Source organism: Agelaius phoeniceus, chromosome 25 (assembly GCF_051311805.1).
Source record: "Agelaius phoeniceus isolate bAgePho1 chromosome 25, bAgePho1.hap1, whole genome shotgun sequence".
Taxonomy (NCBI): Eukaryota; Metazoa; Chordata; class Aves; order Passeriformes; family Icteridae; genus Agelaius; species Agelaius phoeniceus.
In genome coordinates, this window is record NC_135289.1 from 5,884,172 (window position 1) to 5,904,319 (window position 20,148).

The window sequence follows — 20,148 nt, forward strand, 5'->3', positions numbered from 1 at the left end:
CAAGATGCTCCATTCTGCTGGCAAACCCTTGGGTTCAGGCCTTGTGGTTCATTCCCTAGCTCTGGATCCCACAAGGATTGACTCTCTTGCTGTTGGGCTTGATGGCATCCAGGAAAACAACCTGTGACTGTGTCTCCATCTTCTTCTGTCTCTTGGCAACTCCTCCTGTGTGCAGAAAAGGAACTGCTCCCCCCTGCCAGCATGTGCCAGTCCTCTACAGCCAGCACACTCTGCTGCCTTGTGGCTAAGGCAGCAGGGCAGAGGCAGCCACTGCCACAATCAGTGTGCAGCAGCCCCATTCCCTGTGGTCCTGGCCTTGCTTTCATTTTATTTCCCCTTTCTCCATCACACTCTTGCCTCCCTCTGGAATATTTGCAGAATTCTCCTGCCACTGTGCCTCAAACCTGCTGTTCCCAGCTGAAATCAGCCAGGGGCTCCCTGAGGAGCACTCTGGTCCCATCAGCACCATCCCCACCAAGGGCAGTTCTTGTTTGTGACCCTTGTGTGACAGCAGGGCTGTGCTCTGCTCATGCAGCCTTCACAAGCTGAGGGGGTGCAGTCTGGAGGAGAAACTGTGCTACAGACATTCTTAAAAACACTGAAATCATCTTCCTGCTTGCTAAAGCTGTAACTTCCCATTATATTCTGATTTCAATCCAGCTGTACTTGACCCATAATCAATAAGTGTTAAATCAGCCTGACATGTAACTCCCTGTACACAGTTTAATTGTAGCTCTAACTAAAACAATCCACTTCCTCCATCCCATTAGTTTGCCACCATTTGGACTCCTGTGGAAATGCAATAAAGGCTGCTTCTTCCCCTGTCCCTTAAGGCAGGTAATTATTTTCATACATATGGCCAGAGATTAAAATGCAAAAAATGACTTATAGCAATTTGAAAACATGTGGACTTTGATGTAGACAAAGGAGGAAGGCTCTTCCCACCAGATCAGATTCTCACAAGCATATAAATTCTTATGACAGAAGGAAGAAAAAAATTCCTTTGGAATCAACATGGCCTGAAGAGCTCAGTCTGTTCATTCCTCATTTCACTTCTTTGATGTGTTTGAGATTTGACAGTTTGCTGTTCACAGCAATATTCTTCTCTATAAATCACAGGTGATGCTGTGAGGTTTGGGGAAGGTGTTGTTTCCGTGGGTTGTTTAGGGGACAAACTGACACCCATAAGGTCAGTACAGCACAGCAGTGACTAACACGCTGCTGGCACAGGAGCTGTCGTGTGGTGAGCCCACCTCAGCTCTGGTTTACTGGCTTCAGAGTCTTTCTGGAGCACAAAAGGAGGCCAGGGAAGAGCAGTGAGGTTGCTCTGATGGAGTGTATGAAGATGGGCTGAAGCAAAGTGACTGCAAATGTTTCCCCGGTGATCACTGCTGCTGCTGAGCACACAGGACCTTGGATTTCCCCTCTTATGGACTCCTCTGCAGCAAAAAGCATTCCTGCAGCAGGAAAAGGAGCCCAGGGTGTCCTTCCACTTGTGAGGGCACAGGCTGCTCAAAACCTTCCCATCCCAGCTCTGAAATCCCCTTTTCCCTGAGGCCCCTCTTCCAGCTCTGGACAGCAGCACAAGCGAGTCAGGGAGCTCTGTCCCCACCCCTGTTTTCACAAGCCTGATCTCCATTTTGGCACTTCAGGCTTTAATCATATTTCTCCAAAGGAGGAAGTCTGTGAAGGTCCAAGAGCAGACATTTACCACATTGAAGTGAACACTGCAGGCAGATGTGCCACACATCTGGATGCACTGAAGTTCATTCTCAGGCACTGATGTAGCCATGGTGTGGTGAGTCTTTGCTGAAGTTGGTTGCTGCTAGTGCTCCTTGAAGCTGTATGGAAGCAGGAGCCTCTCTGGCTGCACTGCCATGATCCCACTCCCAGGTATAGCTTGCACAGCCTGGGAGTAACCTGGAAATGGCACAGTGGCCCCTGTGGCTTGTGCAGTTGAGCCAGTGCACAGACAGGGAAGAGATGATATAATTTTGTTTCAGGTGGGCTGATATCCCTGGAAGGGACTGATGTCCTCTCCTGAGGCCATTTCTCATTATTTGGTCCATCAATGATAAAGCAAATTCAGAGGAATTACTGCTTTTTGGCACAGACTTTGAACAAATAACATTTTTCTGGTTCTGTGTACCTTGGGCTGTTCTCCAGCCTGCCATGCCCTGGTTGTTCCCTCCACCCAGTCTGAGCTGCCCCTGGAGATCTGTGTTTGTCACCAGGACTGGCAACAATGGCTTAGCAAGATCAGACCAGGCTTGAGGAGAAAAAGGTGCATTAGAATACAAATGCAGTTCAACATTCTGATTTTGGACCCGTTCCTCTGTTCATTTCGGCCTGACCCAAATCCCAGGTCTGGGTTCAGGAGTATCCCTGACTGGGAAACAAAGTGCATGGCTGGACCTTCTTTCCTGTTCCAGCAGCTTTCTTTGCCATTCAGCTCATCTCCCCACGCTGTTCAGAGTGTGCTCCCCAGTACCTCTGAAAGCTATTTGTACTGCAATGATGAACAGCAATGTATTTTCAAAAGCCAGAGCTGGTAAATCCACTTGGCAGAACATGCATCACTCTCTTTTATTGGGGCAATACCTGTATCTTGGTCACTGTGCTCTTGCTAGGACCCAAGAAGCAGCTCCCTGCAGCCCACAGATGACAATGGGGGCATCAGCCACCGTGATGCTTGGCACAGCTACAAAGAACCCTGGGCCACCTTTGTAGCTGGGATGTTGAGTGCCTGGGACCAGGGCATTGGTGTTTTTGTGCCTCTGCTGTGACTGGGGTGCTGGATCCTTCCCTCATGGTGGAGGATCCTAAAATACTGCCAGGAAGGAGATCAAATTCTTCTGAGTCACCAGCATGGCCTCACTACACAACCTTCCTTCACTTTGGATAAGTTTCTGCTGTGCCCACGTCTCCCTCAGGCAAACCAGGTGGATTTGTCTCCCCTGACCGTGGCTGTCTAGATATTACCTCACCCCAGGAGCAGTGGAAAATGATCAGCATCTGCAGAGGGTGAATCATCTCTGTTATCTCAGAGCCCTCTCTGGGGAATGAATCACTCTCTGGAGGAATCTGGTTTTCTCTTCTGGCTATAGAAAGACCCTATAACTGGTTTTTTATTCACTGTGTGAATAAGGCTGGGTGAGATGTGATTTTCCTACACTTGGAAGGCAAAAGAAAAATGTCCCTGTCCCCACCCCTCACTTTTATCCAGCAAAATCAGCCCCCAAGCTGGCACACCCCATCAGAGCAGGGGTACCAAAGCAGGGCTGAGCACCTCTGCTCCCCACAGCCCCCTGCACATGGCCCAGCCACATCTGTGTAGCCCTCAGGGAAATCTATCAGAGGAGATCATCTTGCCCAAAAATCCTAAAATACAAATGCAAGGAGCAGCTTACCCTCTAACAAGGGAGGAATTTATCTACACTCCAGAGCTGGAGAGATTTGAATTTGCAACTGCTGTTCTCAGAGCAAGTCAGAAAGGAGGCATGGCTGGTGCTACATCACAGACATGGATTTTTTCCTGGCAGTAGGAGGAACTCAGCTGGTCAGATTTGAGTCTTTTCTGCTTAGCAGTAAAAAACCATGAAATGCAATGTGGTTATCCCAGTACAATGGTCTCAATGGCATTTTTAAGAGGAAGATTTAATGACCACACACAAGCTGTTGAATGTATCATCCTCAAGGAGCAGCTCACTTTAGCAGTGCCACAACAAATCCTTGCTGCATTTGTTTTTCATTCATTACTTGCTGTTTTTCAGCAATGAGTTGCTGTGAAGTTTATGTAAAGGCAATGTCCATGTATCTCATGCTTGTAAGTGTCAATGCTGTGAAGGATCCCAGGATTCCTCTCCCAGGAAGACAAGAGTGTTGTGTGGTTTACCAGGCTAACAGCTAAAAGTTTAGCAAACTTCAGTCAAGAACTGGAAAATAACACAGAAAAAAAGCTGTCTGCATGAATTGGTATCTCCTCCAAGGATGGTGTGTAGAGATACAAGACAGAGAAACTGCCCCAGCTGCATCAGCTGCCTCATCTGTGCTCATGATGTGTAAAAAGCAGCAGCTTCCTTTCTTTTGAAATCCTCTCCTGGAACGTGCAGTGAGTAGATCATTCAGGTCCCAATGACCTTGAGTGGGGCCAGCATGTCCATGATGTCAGCTTCTCTCTGAGACTTCACTTTCCAGTTTCCCCATCCACTGAGCTGGTGGTTGGCAGCACTTGGAAGGGGGTGATGGTGATGGTGATGGGGTTGGGGATGGGGATGGGGATGGGGATGATGGTGATGGTGATGGTGATGGTGATGGTGATGGGGTTGGGGATGGGGATGGGGATGGTGATGATGGTGATGGTGATGGCACTGGTGAGGGACTCCCTTGCCACGCCCCAGCACCTCCAGAATTCCCACTTGTGCTGCCAATGAAGAGGTGCCAGCACAGGGAGGTGTTTGGAGCTGTGCTTGTCCAGCAGCTTGGAAGTGGCTATTCTGCCTGGCTGTGCCCACCAGGCACTGCAGCCACCTCCAAACTTCTCTCTAGTGACTGTGGCAATGCAGCAGGGCCCCTGGTGCTCACATATCTCCCCAGATTGTTTCCCCCTTTCTCTGCCCACACTGCAGTGACTCCAGAACCCACCTGTCAATAAGCAGAGGTCCCTCAGAAGAGACTCTGACACACACTGAAACTTGGCTCCACTTTCACACCCTCCTGAAACACACTGTCACTTCCCATCTCAGGCTGGAAGAGCTTTCAGGAAGTGCCTTGGCTGCCCCCAGTGTGTGTCCTGGGCACATTGTGAGCACTGAAGAAATAACAATCACAGCTCTCATCCACACTCCTGCCTCATAAAGTCATAAAGAAGGTGCCAATGTGTTTCCATTAACCTTTGTCGTGGCATAACCCATAAATTTCATGAACCTGAGCCCACTCACCCACCTGAGCACCCAGGCCATGCTGAGTGTCCCTGGTGATGGCTCAATGGAAATGAGAGACAACAGTTGCTCCACACAAGAGACATGTCAGTGCCACAGGAAGATGGGTCCCAGGTGTTCAGGCATTGGTGTGTAAGCTCACATGTGTGTAAGGAAGCTGTGGCTCATCCACTCCTGATCTTCAGGCAAACTGGAGATAGGGAGATGAGCAAGGAATGGACATAAACTGGCAACATCTGTCATAGAATCATGGAATCCTGGAATGGTTTGTGTATAAAGAAACTTAAAGCTCAACTTGTTCCACCCCCTGCCATGGCCAGAGACACCTTCCACTACCCCAAGTTGCTCCAAGTCCTGTCCAGCCTGGCCTTGGACATTCCAGGGATTGAGCAGCCACAGCTTCTCTGGGCACCCTGTGCCAGGACCTCACCACCCTCACAGCCAAAATTTCCTTCCCAATGTCCCATCTAACCCTGCCCTCTGGCAGTGGGAAGCCATTCCCTGTGTCCTGTCCCTCCAGGCCCTTGTCCCCAGTCCCTCTCCAGCTCTCCTGGAGCCTCTTTAGGCACTGGCAGGGGCTCTGAGCTCTTCCTGGAGCTTTCTTTTCTCCAGTTGAGCACCCCCAGCTCTCCCAGCCTGGCTCCAGAGCCGAGGGGCTCCAGGCCTTGGACCATCTCCATGGGCCCCTCTGGACCCACATGAGCAGACCCGTGTGTTTCTTTGCTGAGGGCCCCAGGGCTGGACCCAGCACCAAGCGTGCCCAGATCTGTTCAGAGCCCTCTCCCCAGAGCTCAGCATGTCCTGTTCCTCCTGTCCCAAGGGCTGCTCTCCCTCCTCTTTCCAGCTGCCCTGTGCCTGACAAACACCACGGTTCCCATGCAGGCCCTGCTGCTGGGAGAGCTCTGAGCCACTCTGCTCAGCCTCCAGCTGCCTCCTGAGCCTCCTCCATTTCCCTGTGCCTGGCACCATGGCCAAGGGGGCAGTGCCAGGGCCCAGGGAGAGGCTGGTCGGGGAGCTGGCACAGCTGCCCAGCTTTCAGCAGTTTCTGTAGCTGCACAGAGATTTTGGCAATCCTTCTTGCACCGTTCTGACCTGAGGGGTTTTGGAGGTGTTTGCAACCGGGGATAACAATGCCCTCTTGTCTACACCAAAGACACTTTGTGTGGAGTCTAGGTATTGCTCTGATTTCATTTCCTGAGCATCCCTGGTGGGGAGCTTCCCACAGAAACATGCCCCATTGAGTCAGGAGGGAAGACTCACTGCAATCCAAACAGAGCCCTGCAAACTTTCTCACCGGGTCCTGTTCCACAGCCAACTGCAAACATGTTTGTGTCTTGAACCTCCATTCACTGCCTGGGATGGTTTTCACAAGTTTCCAGCTGGAAATGGAGCCAGGCACCACTTGTGAGTCTTGCTGAAAGGCTGAGAGCCTTTCTGTGGCACGGCAGGGATGCCAGGTGGAGGAGCTGGCCTAGAAGGCAATAATGTGTCATTCACAGAATCATAGAATGCTTTGGGTTGAAAGTGACCTTTAAAGGTCATCTAGTGCAATCCCCTGCAATGAGCAGGGACATCTTCAACTACCAGGCTGCTCAGAGCCCCATCCAGCCCTGAATGCTTCCAGGGAAGGGACATTTCTCTGAGCAGCCTGGGTTAGTGTTTCACCATCTTACTGTAAAAAAATTTCTTCTTTATATCTAGTCTGAATCTCCCTTCTTTTGGTTTAAAACCATCACCCCTTGTCCTATTGCTAACAGCCCCTTCTAAAAAGTCTGTCCCCATCTTGCTCATAGGCTCCCTTTAGGCACGAGAAGGATCTCTGAGGTTTCCCCTCAAGAGAGGAAGAGCCTCCTCTCCTCTCCTCTCCTCTCCTCTCCTCTCCTCTCCTCTCCTCTCCTCTCCTCTCCTCTCCTCTCCTCTCCTCTCCTCTCCTCTCCTCTCCTCTCCTCTCCTCTCCTCTCCTCTCCTCTCCTCTCCTCTCCTCACAGCCACAGATCCCTCAGCCTGTTTCCAGAACAGGAGGGCTCCAGCCCTCAGCATGGCCTCATCTGGGACCACTCCAAAGCTCCATTTCCCCACTGAATCTACAATTCTTTATGGCAGCAAAGACACAAGAGGCAGGCAGAAATTTAACCCAGTTTCCCCTTCCCAGGTGAGTACTGCAATCCCTGGCTGCCTTTGTCCTCTCCCAGCTGGTATCAGTTGATAGAAGACCCCTGTTCCTCCCTGGGTTCCTTGGGCAGGCTCAGGGACCCAGAGCTGCTGCCTGTGTGTGCCAGGCCCCAGAAGGGCTGAGCAGGCACAAGGAGCAGCACAAGGAGCTGGCAGTGTGGCACTGGGGACAGAGTGGGCTCAGGCAGGGTGACCCCGGAGCTGGCAGTGTGGCAGGGGGTGAAATAAACACAGGCAGGAGACTTTTCTCCTTTTTAATGCCTTTATTAAAAGTGATCAGTTTGGGTGAGGAGAACCCACAGGTCTGCGCTCACGCCGCCACTGCTGCTCCCAGGAGTGACTTGGAGAAGGAGGAAAAGGGCAGCTTTGTCCACTGGTCTGAGGGCACAGCTCAGGGTTCCATCCTCATGAGAGCATCAGGAGATGCAGTGATTTTGTGGTTTAATATTTGATGTCCTCTGTGTAGCCAACATCTTTAGGGTAGGGTGAGGGGTAAAAAGGCCTTGGCAGGTACTGATTTTGTTCCTCACGTCTAGTCATCACTTTTGTCAATTTTGTGTTGGCTCATTGTTTTAGGGGGTTTTGGCTGGGTTTGGTGAGGGGTTCCCTCCCGCTGCATGCTGGATCCAAGGTCATTTGCATGCTGACTTGATGTCCCTTCCCCTTCACCATCTGGGTGCCATTCTCCAGGAAGCAGCAGGGTGCCACTCGACAAAAAGGGGGAAATCTTAACCATCAAGGACAGGTAACTAACGAAAACGACAGGTGATTACAACAACAAAGAGTTAGAACTCTACCCTGGCAGCAACTGGCCCAACCTCTTAACTCTGCAACCTTTAAAAAAAAAATGGGCAGCTGTTCTACTCATAACAGTGGAGACAGAGTGGGCTCAGGCAGGGTGACCCCAGAGCCCTCCCTGGCCGTGCCCTCAGCTCCTGGGGCTCCCCAGGCAGCTCCTGACTCAGGCTGGGAGCTCTGCCTGAGAAAGGAGCTGAGCTCTTGGCCCCAGTCATGAGTAAGTTATCGGAGAAGTGGAGCTGAATGACATCATCTCCTTCTTATGTTACTACAAGGAACTTAGATCCTATTATGGGAGAGGAGGTAACTCAATCGAGCCTTTCAAGATAAACTCAGACAGGAAGAGAGACACGATTGCCTGGAGGCACCAATTAGACATTTCTGGTGAGCTCAGCTCTGTTCAGCTGACACACGTGTGCTCTGGGGCCAGGGAGACAGGAGCTCCTCTCTGGTGTCCCTGGGGTGGGGTGGCAGGGGTGGCAGCCAGTGCTTCCTCACCGTGCTGCTGGCTCAGCCCTCACACCCTCAATGGGCACAGCTCTCCCTCCAGAATGTCCTTTCTTTGTGTCCTGTGGTCTGCTGTGCACAGGGAACCACAGAGGAGCTCCCTGGTCTGGAGAGAGCACAGCCCAGCCCTACACCACTCAGTGCTGTGTATGACCTTCAGTGGCAAGTCTCCTCCAGCTTTATCAGGGAGATAACAGCCCAATGTGTTGCAAAAAATACTGTGAGGATGGGCTGGAGTTTGAGGTGCCAGTGCCCTGTGGTGACTGGGCTGTGGGGAGCATCCCAGACTGCTGCAGGCCAGTTTCTGCACATCAGTGGCCTAAGACATGCAGACAGACAGCTCTCAGTGGCTCTGATGTGTGTGAGGAAGGAAAAAACAGCAGCAAAATCTGGGACGTATCCTGACAGCATGGTATTGAGCATTTCTGTTGGTTTCCAGGCTGCAGCTCCCCTTGTAAATGCTTCACAGCCAGAAGGAAATTGTAAGAGATGGGTAAATTTGCTTCTGCCAGTCATAGGCTGAGGCATTTGTGCCACATCTCTTAGGGAACAGAGAGGCTGGTTCTGGTTATCCCCTGGTTATTCTGCCAGTTATGTTACCAACAGCTCAGAAACACACTTGTACATCCTCTGAAAGCTCTGGAAGCATTTCTTGGGAAAAGACAGTTCTCAGAAACTGCTGGGTCTGTGACACACAAGACACAAGATGTCAGATCAGCTCAGGATTAACACAAAGCTCACAACTCAGTCACTGCACCGAGGACTGCACAGACCCCACCCCTGCCAGATCTCCCCAGTGGCTGCACTGCTGGCATTGGCTTGTCTTCTGCTCATTGAAAAGGAGGAATCTCCCACTCTTGACCTTTTCTCCTTAGAAAAGGACTTCCCTATTTGCCTGGTTCCTTCTAGAAGTGTTCCTGATGCCACCATCCTCTCTGGACTGCTCCAGACATGAAGGCAGTTGATTCTTCCACAAGCATTTCTCAAACACAGACAACATCCAAGCAATGAAGGGGCTCTTCCAAGGCATGTTGGGCCCTTAGCCCTGGAACTCAGTATGAAGCTGACCTGAAAATGTCCTGCCCAAGGAAACACTTCCATTTTCCATCCCTCATGGTTCCTCTGTGTCCCCAGAGCTGTCACTCCCCAGCAGCAGCAAAGGATGCAGCTGGCAAGCTGAGGCACACATTTGGAGCTGACCTAGTCCTGTCACCATGGCTCTGCACAGATGTGAACATCTGCCAAGGGAAAAAGCTGCCTCAGAGCAGTGGGCTGTGGATGTCCTTCCAGGCAGCTCCCTCTCTCACTACCCCTGAGTCTGAGGTGACTGCAGGTACTTTGAGTCAGTGTCATGTTGGAGTCATATAAACACCCTGTAACTCTCAGCAGCAGATGCAGCTCTAAAGCCAGAAACTGAGACTTTCAGCAGCTGCTGGTTTCCATAAGCTGTTGTTCCTGAATGTCCCACTTAAAATCAGCTCCTTCTGCATGCAACAGACAGGCCAGTGCTCTGCAGAGCCTTGCTTGAGCCTGTGAAGTCATTTGGAAGTCCTGGCCATGCTGACATCTGGAGTCCCTGTGTGTGACCCTCTCTCCAGACCCACAGCACTGCTCAGAGCAGGCGTGGGATGAGCTCCTCTCCTGAGCCATCCAGCAGCTCTGCCAGAGGTGTCTTCCTCTGCAAGCAAGCAAAGGGTTAAAGCTTGCAAGGAAAACCAACTGAGTTATTTGGTGAAACAAAGATTAAAACATCTCCGTGGAAGGTGAGGAGCCAGCCCTGGCCTGTGCTGTCTCATTTACCCACTAATCAGCCCAATTACCTCAGGTATAAATCATAACACAAAACACGGAGCCAGAGTCACACACTGAAGAAAGAAGAGAACTGTTGGGTTGGTTTTTGTTTAGTATAATTGATATAATTACTAACAACCCTGTGCCAAGAACTTCAGCTTTTCTGCTTCCAGAAGAGAGTAGAGAGCTGTCTGAAAGCCATAGCAATTAGCAATCCCCAGATGCACAGCTTTTATTAGAAAGAATGCACATCTATTGCAGAAAGAGCCAGCAGCTCCCGGAGGAGCAATTAACCATCCCTTGGTGCCAGGAATGCAGCTGTCACTGAGCCCATGTCCCCTCAGCAGGGCTGTAAAGGCAATAAGGAGTTCTGCCCATCATGCTGCACGTGAAATGTCTTCACCTGGGCACTTCATTGCTCCTAATTTTAACTCACCTGGCTCCAGATAGGTGCATCTTGCTGTGCTGTGGTCCAAGCAGGCTGCTGATTCTAACAATTGGACCATCAGAAAGTCTCCCTTTTGCTCCACTGAGGAATCTGAGCTCTGATCTCCACACTCTGGAGCAGACTGACAGAAATCACATGGCTGGAGCTTCCCAACACCCCAGAAGATGACCCCAGAGAGTGTCTCATGGACAGATGTTGGGGAAGATGAAACAGGAAAGCCTTATAAATATGATTGCCTGGCAAAAGATTTTGAGAATATGGAAACTATAAGCAAGATTGAAATGAAAGCAAGCTTTGAGATAGCTCAGTTACTGAACAACTGGAAAACAATGGTGTGGCCAGCTGAAGGTGATCCCCTTTTGATGGAACAACACCCTCTGCTTGCAGACAGGCCCAAGGGGCAGAGCAGACCCTACAGCTTGGCAGAAGGGGCCCAAAGAGGAGTTTTTAGGGTTTAAAATGTAACACAGTGTGGTAATGTAATGATTCTTATAGGCTGTATGTAAATGCTATAGGATTTGTATCTTGTACTGGACTGGTTAGTGAGAATTAGAATATTCAGCACAGAAGAAGATTTATGGTATTGTAACGGGAACCTCGCTCTCTTACTCTCTTATCGTCTCTTTTACTCTCTCATCCTCTTTACCACACTCTTGCCTTCTCTCTCTTTCCCACTCTTTTTACTTCTCTCAGTCCTGCTCCAGCTGTGGCTGGCAGCTCCCAGCAGGGCCCTGCACCCAGGCCCTTTGCAATAACCCACAAGTTCCAAGCCCTGGCTGCAGAGATCTCTCCTCTCCATCCATCCCCACCATCCTACCCCCCATCACTCCTACAGACAGCAGCCACACATCACAGCTCACCAGGAGGTCCCCAGGCAGCCCTGCAGAGCTGAGGAGCAGCAGAGCTGGGGTTATCTGAGCCCTGCAGAAGTGACCTTTCTCTGGCAGGAGCTGTGGAGGCACAGAGCTGTGGACACACGAGTCTGCAGCATGACCACAGCCTGATGCCATCCAGGAGTGTTAACAAACTCCTTGGATGGATCCAAGCACTCAAAAACCTCCACCAAGGACCTGTGCTGCACTCCTCATACCCATGGACATCCCTAGGGGAAAAAAGGCCTTTCCTGAGTGTTGCTAAACAGCCACAGAGCAAAGCCAGCAGCATTCATGGTTTCCCCAGGTCCTGGGGCACCATCAGAAACCAAACTCCTTTGTGGGTCAGGAGTTTGTGAGCAAAGTGGATGGAAAGTTGGACAGCCATGGGCTCCACCTTGCTCCCTTGTCCCTGTCCCTGCTCCTGTCCCTGTTGCTATCTCTGTCTCTGTCTGTGTCCCTGTCCCTGTCCCTATCCCTGCCCCTGTCCCTGTCTGTGTCCCTGTCTCTGTGTTCTTGTCCCTGTCCCTGTCTGTGTACCTGCTCCTGTCCCTGTTCCTGTCCCTGTCTCTGTCCCTGTCCCTGTACCTGTTCCTGTCCCTGTTCCTGTCCCTGTCTCTGTCCCTGCTCCTGTCCCTGTCCCTATCCCTGTTCCTGTCCCTGTCCCTGTACCTGTTCCTATCCCTGTTCCTGTCCCTGCCCCTATCCCTTACTCTGTCCCTGCTCCTGTCCCTGTCCCTATCCCTGCCCCTGTCCCTGTCTCTGTGTTCTTGTCCCTGTCCCTGTGTTCTTGTCCCTGTCCCTGTCTGTGTCCCTGCTCCTGTCCCTGTCCCTATCCCTGTCTCTGTCCCTGTCCCTGTACCTGTTCCTATCCCTGTTCCTGTCCCTGCCCCTATCCCTGTCTCTGTCCCTGCTCCTGTCCCTGTTCCTATCCCTGTTCCTGTCCCTGTCCCTGTCTCTGTGTTCCTGTCCCTGTCCCTGTGTCTGTCCCAGCTCAGCCTGGTGTACCAGCCCCTGGCTCTGGTTTAGCATCTCCATTTCTGAAAGCTTAGTTTGGGTTTGAGAAATTAAAACTATTCTCATGGGTATTTTCATCGTCTGTTCTTTAATTAATTAAACTTGAAACTGAGCGTTCACTTTAAAACAATTTTCATTAAACTTATAGGGATTTGGATGAAAGAATATCTCTGGGAAAAATAAGCAGTGCTGCTTTTTTATTATTATTTTAACAGTTTATGATGCCAAAACTTAACAGAATTCTTATGCCGAGGAAGGAATGGAAAAAAATAAGCAAAAATTAACATTTCATGCAGAAGTTTTCATTTTGCTTTAAAAGTTCTTGTTTGTCCCAAAAGATTTTGATGACATTTTCAAAGCCTTACTCTGAGCTGCTACAGGGTTTGCTTTTCTGATCTTTATTCTTTGGAATTGTTGTCTCAAGAAGATGAATTATGTTATTCTCTCATTTGTTTGTAGTTGGGAGGGGGGGCAGTAAGTAAATTGGGGCAGAACTTGCAATGCCCACTCTCTCAACAGGAAAAATCAAAATCCATTGTCTTGTGTTGGCCCTCTGAGCAAGGACACAAAACCTGTGGGAGTGGAGCTCTGGGTGTGATGTGCTTTTGTGATCCTCTCAACTGAACAGAATCACAAAATCAATCACAGAATCACAGAATCCCAGAATGGTTTGGGTTGGAAGGGACTTCAAAGCTCATCCAGTTCCAGCCCTGCCATGGCAGAGACACCTTCCACTATCCCAGGTGGCTCCAAGCCAACCTGGCCTTGGACACTTCCAGCTGCTCTGGGCACCCTGTGCCAGGGCCTCACCACCCTCTGAGGTTAATACAATAATGTGGAAAAATGGGAATAGTGGAATAGGGGTTTAACCCACCCTGGGTTATCTTTCCAGTCTAAGGTGATGCTGTACCAGAGCTTGTACTCTGCATTTTAAGGACATTTTTCTGACGATCTCAGGAAGGTTTGACTGCACTTCTTAACCAGGTACAAATCTCCAGCTTTGTCCAGCCAGGGCAGGAAATGCTTCTTTCTGTGGTGTAGGGAAGGTTTGTTTCCCAGGATTATCTGAGCATTTCATAAGGAAATACCACCCACAGCCCCTTGCAGAAAGCAAGGCTTGCACCCAGCCTCTCCTCTCTCCCACCTGTGACGGGGCCTTTGGTCTCCTCTTCCTCCTGCAGTTACTTCAGTGTCCTGTAAACTAAGAAATGTTGGTACTCTTTGAAAAAGGGTTGTACCTGGGGGGTAACAGTGTCTGGGGGTTTGCTCTGGTGTTCAACTTTGATCAAAAATATTACTTTATATAGTCAAGAATACTAATTTCTTTACCACATTCCTTTCTGGAGGATCATTGATTTGAGGGCTGGGCCATGACAGTTCTGTTAACTTCCTTCTCTCATGCTTTGATAAGAGACAAAGTGCTTCCTCTTTGCAATTTGAATTCAGAGATCTCTGCCTTAGATATCCTGGAAAAATAAAATAAGCTCTGTTGGCTGTGGATGGAAATTAAAATTTTGTATAATTTGTTCCTGGTATTTCAGCCAAATCTGAAGTATTTTCCTCTTATAATTTGGTTTCAAAATCTACAGATAACACATTGTATCCTGCTTACCATCATTGCAATAAAAGGTCTTTAGAGAGATGATTCCCAAACCTAAGTTTTAAAGTTTTTTTCATAATAACCTTAATATTTTTTGGCTTGTCATTCTATTCTGAAACAAAAACAAGTGTTCAAAATTAAAATTTCTCACCAAATTAAACCTCAAATTCAACAGCCTTAAGCTTTCCATGATGATTAAAAAGAAGCAATTGGCAAATGGAGGGGAGGACAGGCCCCAAGGTGTGATAGCAGAGCACAGGCTCAGTTCCTGCCCTGTGACACAGGATCTGACTCCTGCACAGGTACCCCGGGGGTTGGGATCCCACACAGAACCCCAAGCAGGGCTGTGACACATTTCCCATTTCCAGACAGGTCCTTTCCTTCTGGAATGGGGCTGTGGCTCCTGGCCTGGTGTCCTGCACACCCATGGGTGAGCCTGGGCTGGCACTGCTCAGATTCATGGCAAGCCCAGCCCAGGAGTTGCAGCTTTGATGCTGCGAGTTCAGGGGTGGCTGCGAGCCCAGGGGTCACCTGGAAGGACTCAGCCCAGTCACGGGGCTTCAGAAGCTGCCATCAGCTGGCAGCACCAAATGAGCATCAAGGAGGGATGGCCCTTGTGATGCCTTGTGCAGGCTGACCTAGAACAGACACCAGATGAAGCTAAAAAATAAAGATCCACCTTGGGCAGCACAAGAGCCCAGCCAGGGCTGCACCCCAGGTGAATCCAAAACGGCCACAAAATGGACAACTGGTCATGGGGTCTCTCACTTTTATAAGTTTTGGTCCATTTGCATATTGGAATTAATTGTCCAGTTACAGCTTTACCCCATGAAGTCCATCCCATCCTTCTTGTTTTTCTCTCTTCATTCCATGTTGTTTGTGCTCTTGGGCCTGAGATCTGCATCAGCTGTCCTTGGTCCCCAGCTAGAGAAGGAATTGTTTTGTCTCCCTACTTTGTGAAGAGAGGTTACTATCCCTTTATATAAAGCCCAGACCCACACACTAAAGCAGCACAGAATCTGAAAAATAGAAAAGCTCAAACCTGAAGCATCACTAGGCAGTGGGCAGATATTGGTTTCTCTGGGTCTGGACTGAAGGCACTTGGGATGATTGTTCATGTTTGGACTCAGGTGTTCATTATTTCTTATCACTAAAACAGTCTCACTACTGTGAGTTCTGCAGCTTTTCATTAGAAGGCACAAAATGGCCAACAATCTCTTGTTCCAAGGTCTTTTAAAACTAAACTATCCAATTAAGAACTGACACCTAGATTATTTTCCCTTTTAACCCAATAACTGATCCCACAGAGCCCACAATGGGACTTTTCTGCCCAATTACAAAATGCCACCCAAACCCATGAAGAAGAAGGAAGAAGAAGCAGGAAGAAGAAACCCAGGACAACACCCTGTGCCCTCCATCTTGCTTCTATCCACAACATACTAAAAATCCCAAAACCTCAATTTCTCACCAAGTGATACACCTACACTACTCTCTATAATCTATTTCACACTTTTGTGGATTCTTTCTCCATGAATGAAGGTCAAAGTCAGTGCTCCCCTGGGGGTCAGGGCACCCCAGAGCAGGCAGAGAAATATTCCCGGTGCCCTGGGTTTCCACAGGCAGACATCTCCCAGCACAGGTGGGAGCATCACAACACCTTCTCATGTTAATCATTATTTACAACCCAATCCAATGTCCCTGGCCATCAATCCATCCCCTACTTACAGCCCAATCCAATCCATCTCCTATTTACAGCCCAGTCCAATCTCCCTGGCCATCAATCCATCCCTCTGCCTTTGCACAACACCTGGGGAAGGGCTTTCACTGATCCCCACCCTGTTTCTCTCCCACCCAGCCGCCTGGATGCAAACCTCATCTCCGTGGTGCCCGACAGGAGCTTTGAGGGGCTGCTCTCCCTGCGTCACCTGTGGCTGGACGATAACGCGCTGACGGAGATCCCGGTGCGCGCCCTGAACCACCTGCCAGCGCTGCAGGCCATGACCCTGGCCCTCAACCAGATCTGGCACATCCCCGATTTCGCCTTCCAGAACCTCAGCAGCCTCGTGGTGCTGTAAGCTTCCTCCACTTCTTATTCCCTTGGCTGGGACAAGGTGCTGCCCAGGGGATCCTCCTCCTGTGGCAATCCCTGCTGCTCATTCCCCCCAGGGTGAGGGGCAGAGGGTTTGTTCCCCCTCATTTGATAAGAAATGCTAAATTTGCCTCTTTTGATTTTTGTCATATTTTTCCCACTCTTCAGTGAAGAGCTAGAAAGCTCCCTGATATAATTTGGGAAATGTTTTGTATTAAAAAAAAAAAATCAGTAACTGGAAACAAAAAACAGATTATTTTCCTTGAAGACTCAAGCAACAAAAACCTCTTTTCTTTTCATCCCTCTAATCCCTGTGTTAAAACTACAGGAATTTATAGCAACATGAAAAAAATAATTAAATTGCAACAATCGGCAGTGAGGTCAAAAAAGTAATATTTTAATTTCTTGGAAAACGTACCAGCTCACTCCCTCTCCTCCCCTCACCCCCTTTTATTACCGAATGTGATTTAAACCAAAGGTCTAATGTCAACACCTTGTCCAAGCCAGTGCCTGCTTATTTGCATGAGTGTGGTACAGCTGCAGGTCAGAGGTTCTGCGGTGGTTGCTGTCCAGTTTTTGTTGTTAGCATCTCCTGGCCAGAATTGGGAGTGCTGGGGAGAGCAGCGCTGCTCCGGGATGGAAACAATCCCTAGGGAGAGAGAGCAGCGCTGGTCCGGGATGGAAACAATCCCTAGGGAGAGAGAGCAGTGCTTGTCCGGGATGGAAACAATCCCTGGGGAGAGAGAGCAGCGCTGCTCCAGGATGGAAACAATCCCTGGGGAGAGAGAGAGCAGTGCTGCTCCGGGATGGAAACAATCCCTAGGGAGAGAGAGCAGCGCTGCTCCGGGATGGAAACAATCCCTGGGGAGAGAGAGCAGCGCTGCTCCGGGATGGAAACAATCCCTGGGGAGAGAGAGCAGCGCTGCTCCGGGATGGAAACAATCCCTGGGGAGAGAGAGCAGCGCTGCTCCAGGATGGAAACAATCCCTGGGGAGAGAGAGCAGCGCTGCTCCGGGATGGAAACAATCCCTAGGGAGAGAGAGCAGCGCTGCTCCAGGATGGAAACAATCCCTGGGGAGAGAGAGCAGCGCTGCTCCGGGATGGAAACGCTCCCTCCATGGGCAGTGAGACACCAAACCAGCCACAACCTCCGGCAGAAGGGAACTGATCCCTTTGGCAGCTGCTCTGGAGGGGCATCCTATCTATCAACAGATTATCTTCCCTTTAAAAGGAACTTCACATGTGCAAATTGGATGGTTGTTACTTCTTTGGTGTTGATTAGCAAGTTCGGGTGTGATTGCCAAATGCTTTAGAGCTCCTCTACCACATGAAATGCCACCTCTAGTTTGGTAATTTGTACTGATAGCAGGGTGTTAAGTAACCTCAGCATGTAGTGCCTTAGTGAAAGTTTAGCAATTATTTCCCTTTCAAAATTTAAAGTGTTTACTGAGACCATCCAGCATGGAAAGTGCTTGGACAAAGCACAGTTCAGAGTTTTATTAAGCATCAAATTCATCTGTTTAGACAAAGCATAAAGGCTTATTTAGGAGAAAAGCAAAAAGCAACTTGAGAAAAATCAAAAAAGTAGTTTTCACCCACAATAGTGCTCATTCTCGAAGGCAACCCCTGGCCACCATAATGCAACCACTTCAGTCAGCTTTAATAGCTCACTCAGCGGGTGAGCTGACATTTGGGGTTTCATTTCAGCCTCCAAAGCATGCTGCTTTCATTCCGGCTCATCCCATACTGTGGGCAAGAAGCAACTCCCTAATTAACCAGGCAGGCTTGAGAAATAAAAGTCATTGACCATTAGGTCACAAGGGAGGGAATAATGTCCCACCACACACAATTGGAAGGGAACACATGTGTGATCCTGCCAGGCTCTGTGGGACACGATGCTGCATTTTTGTGGGATCACAAGTGTTTGGCAGAACTGGCCCCATCAATCTCTCCCATGCTTCCACGCAAGCCCTTGTCAACACATTACCAGTGGAAAGTCACCCAGTGTCCCTCCTGTGTCCCAAGCAGGGACATGTCCCTGCTCCAGACTCACCCACCGAGCTGACAAGCCAATGTTCCCAAAAGGCAGCCAAGCTGGAGAGAAGGCATTCCCCACCAGGGTGCAGATGGCATGTCTGCCTTCCTCTACAAAAGTCTGTTTGCAGGTAGATGGAGGACCTGCCTGCTGCTACAGACATGGAACTCCCAGCTGCAGAGTTAGAATGAGCCCCTGGGGAGAAAGGCAAGGGCAGAGGGGCTGGGCACAGGGGAAACCCTCCTGAACAGCCTGGTCAGGACTCAGGGACACGGCAGGACATGGCTGAGCATGGATGAGCATGGCTGAGCATGACTGACCATGACTGACCCATGGCTGAGCACAGATGACCACAGCTGACCATTACTGACCATGACTGACCATGGTTGACCATGGCTGACCATGACTGACCATTGCTGACCACAGCAGACCACAGCTGACCATGGCTGACCATGGCTGACCATGGCTGACCATGGCTGACCATTACTGATCACGGCTGACCATTACTGACCATGGCTGACCATGGTTGACCATGGCTGACCATGGCTGAACATGACTGACCACGGCTGACCACAGCTGACCACGGCTGACCATGGCTGAACATGGCTGAACATGCTGAACATGACTGACCATGGCTGACCACAGCTGACCACGGCTGACCATGGCTGACCATGGCTGACCATGGCGACCATGGCTGACCATGGCTGAACATGGCTGAACATGCTGACCATGGCTGACCATGACTGACCATGGCTGACCACAGCTGACCATGGCTGAACATGGCTGACCATGGCTGAACATGACTGACCATGGCTGAACATGACTGACCATGGCTGACCATGGCTGACCATGGCTGACCATGGCTGAACATGACTGACCATGGCTGACCATGGTTGACCATGGCTGACCATGGCTGAACATGACTGACCATGGCTGACCATGGCTGACCATGGCTGACCACAGCTGACCATGGCTGAACATGGCTGAACATGACTGACCATGGCTGACCATGACTGACCATGGCTGACCATGGCTGACCATGGCTGACCACAGCTGACCATGGCTGAACATGGCAGACCATGCTGACAATGATTGACCATGACTGACCATGGCTGACCACAGCTGACTATGACTGACCATGGCTGACCATGGCTGAGGGCAGAAGCCTCCCAGGTACAGCTGTGCTCTTGTGCTGTTCCTCTTCCACACCCCTTGTGCCCTGGGCAGAACCATTTCACCATCCTGCACCACCACAAGCACTGACATCAGAGCCTCAATCTGGAATGCTTTAAAGGTTTGGTGTCTGCTAATAAATGACACCTTTGCTGAGGAATTCCCTGATCTTATTCCCATCTATTGCTGCTGCAGGCTTTGAACTAGGGCTGCAGGCTGTTCAGTGAGCAGAGCCCCATGTACATCACTCATCAGGAAATCCATGAATCTCTGTAACTAGCACCATCCTTTCCCAGCTTTAGTAACAAAGGCTCCATGTGCTGGGGTGCTGGCACTGTGCTTTGATGGCAGAAGAGAGGTGGATATTTGATCAGGATACTTCATGGGAATAGGTCGTTACCTTCCAGTCTGATCTATTCAGGATCAAATGTATCTTAGTACCTGCACACAGAAATAACCCTGAATACTTTTCAGCTGATGGTTTGTATGAAGTAAAGGTTGCTTTACAAAAATCATCATCTTTCTTGAGCATAAGAGATTTTTCATTCAGCAGTCAGCATCTGAAACCCCCATGCTGCTGTGCTGACAGTCCAATGAAGTGTCTGACAGCAGCTCTCAGTAGTCTCCCTCATCTCTCTGTCAGCTGAATTCAGCAAGAAGTCTCAAGCCAGGAATCACAGCACCTCTTTCAGTCCCACTCTCCAGA

At 49.9% G+C, this 20,148-nt stretch overlaps 1 protein-coding gene across 1 annotated transcript in view; it reads left to right on the plus strand.

Moving 5' to 3' along the window:
- The window catches only part of LGR6 (leucine rich repeat containing G protein-coupled receptor 6), a 172,279-nt gene that overhangs the window by 99,207 nt on the left and 52,924 nt on the right, over nt 1-20,148 (plus strand). Inside the window, exon 5 of the mRNA XM_054648754.2 lies at nt 16,001-16,216. Coding sequence (XP_054504729.2) covers nt 16,001-16,216 — 216 coding nt within the window. The remainder of the gene's footprint in view (nt 1-16,000; nt 16,217-20,148) is intronic.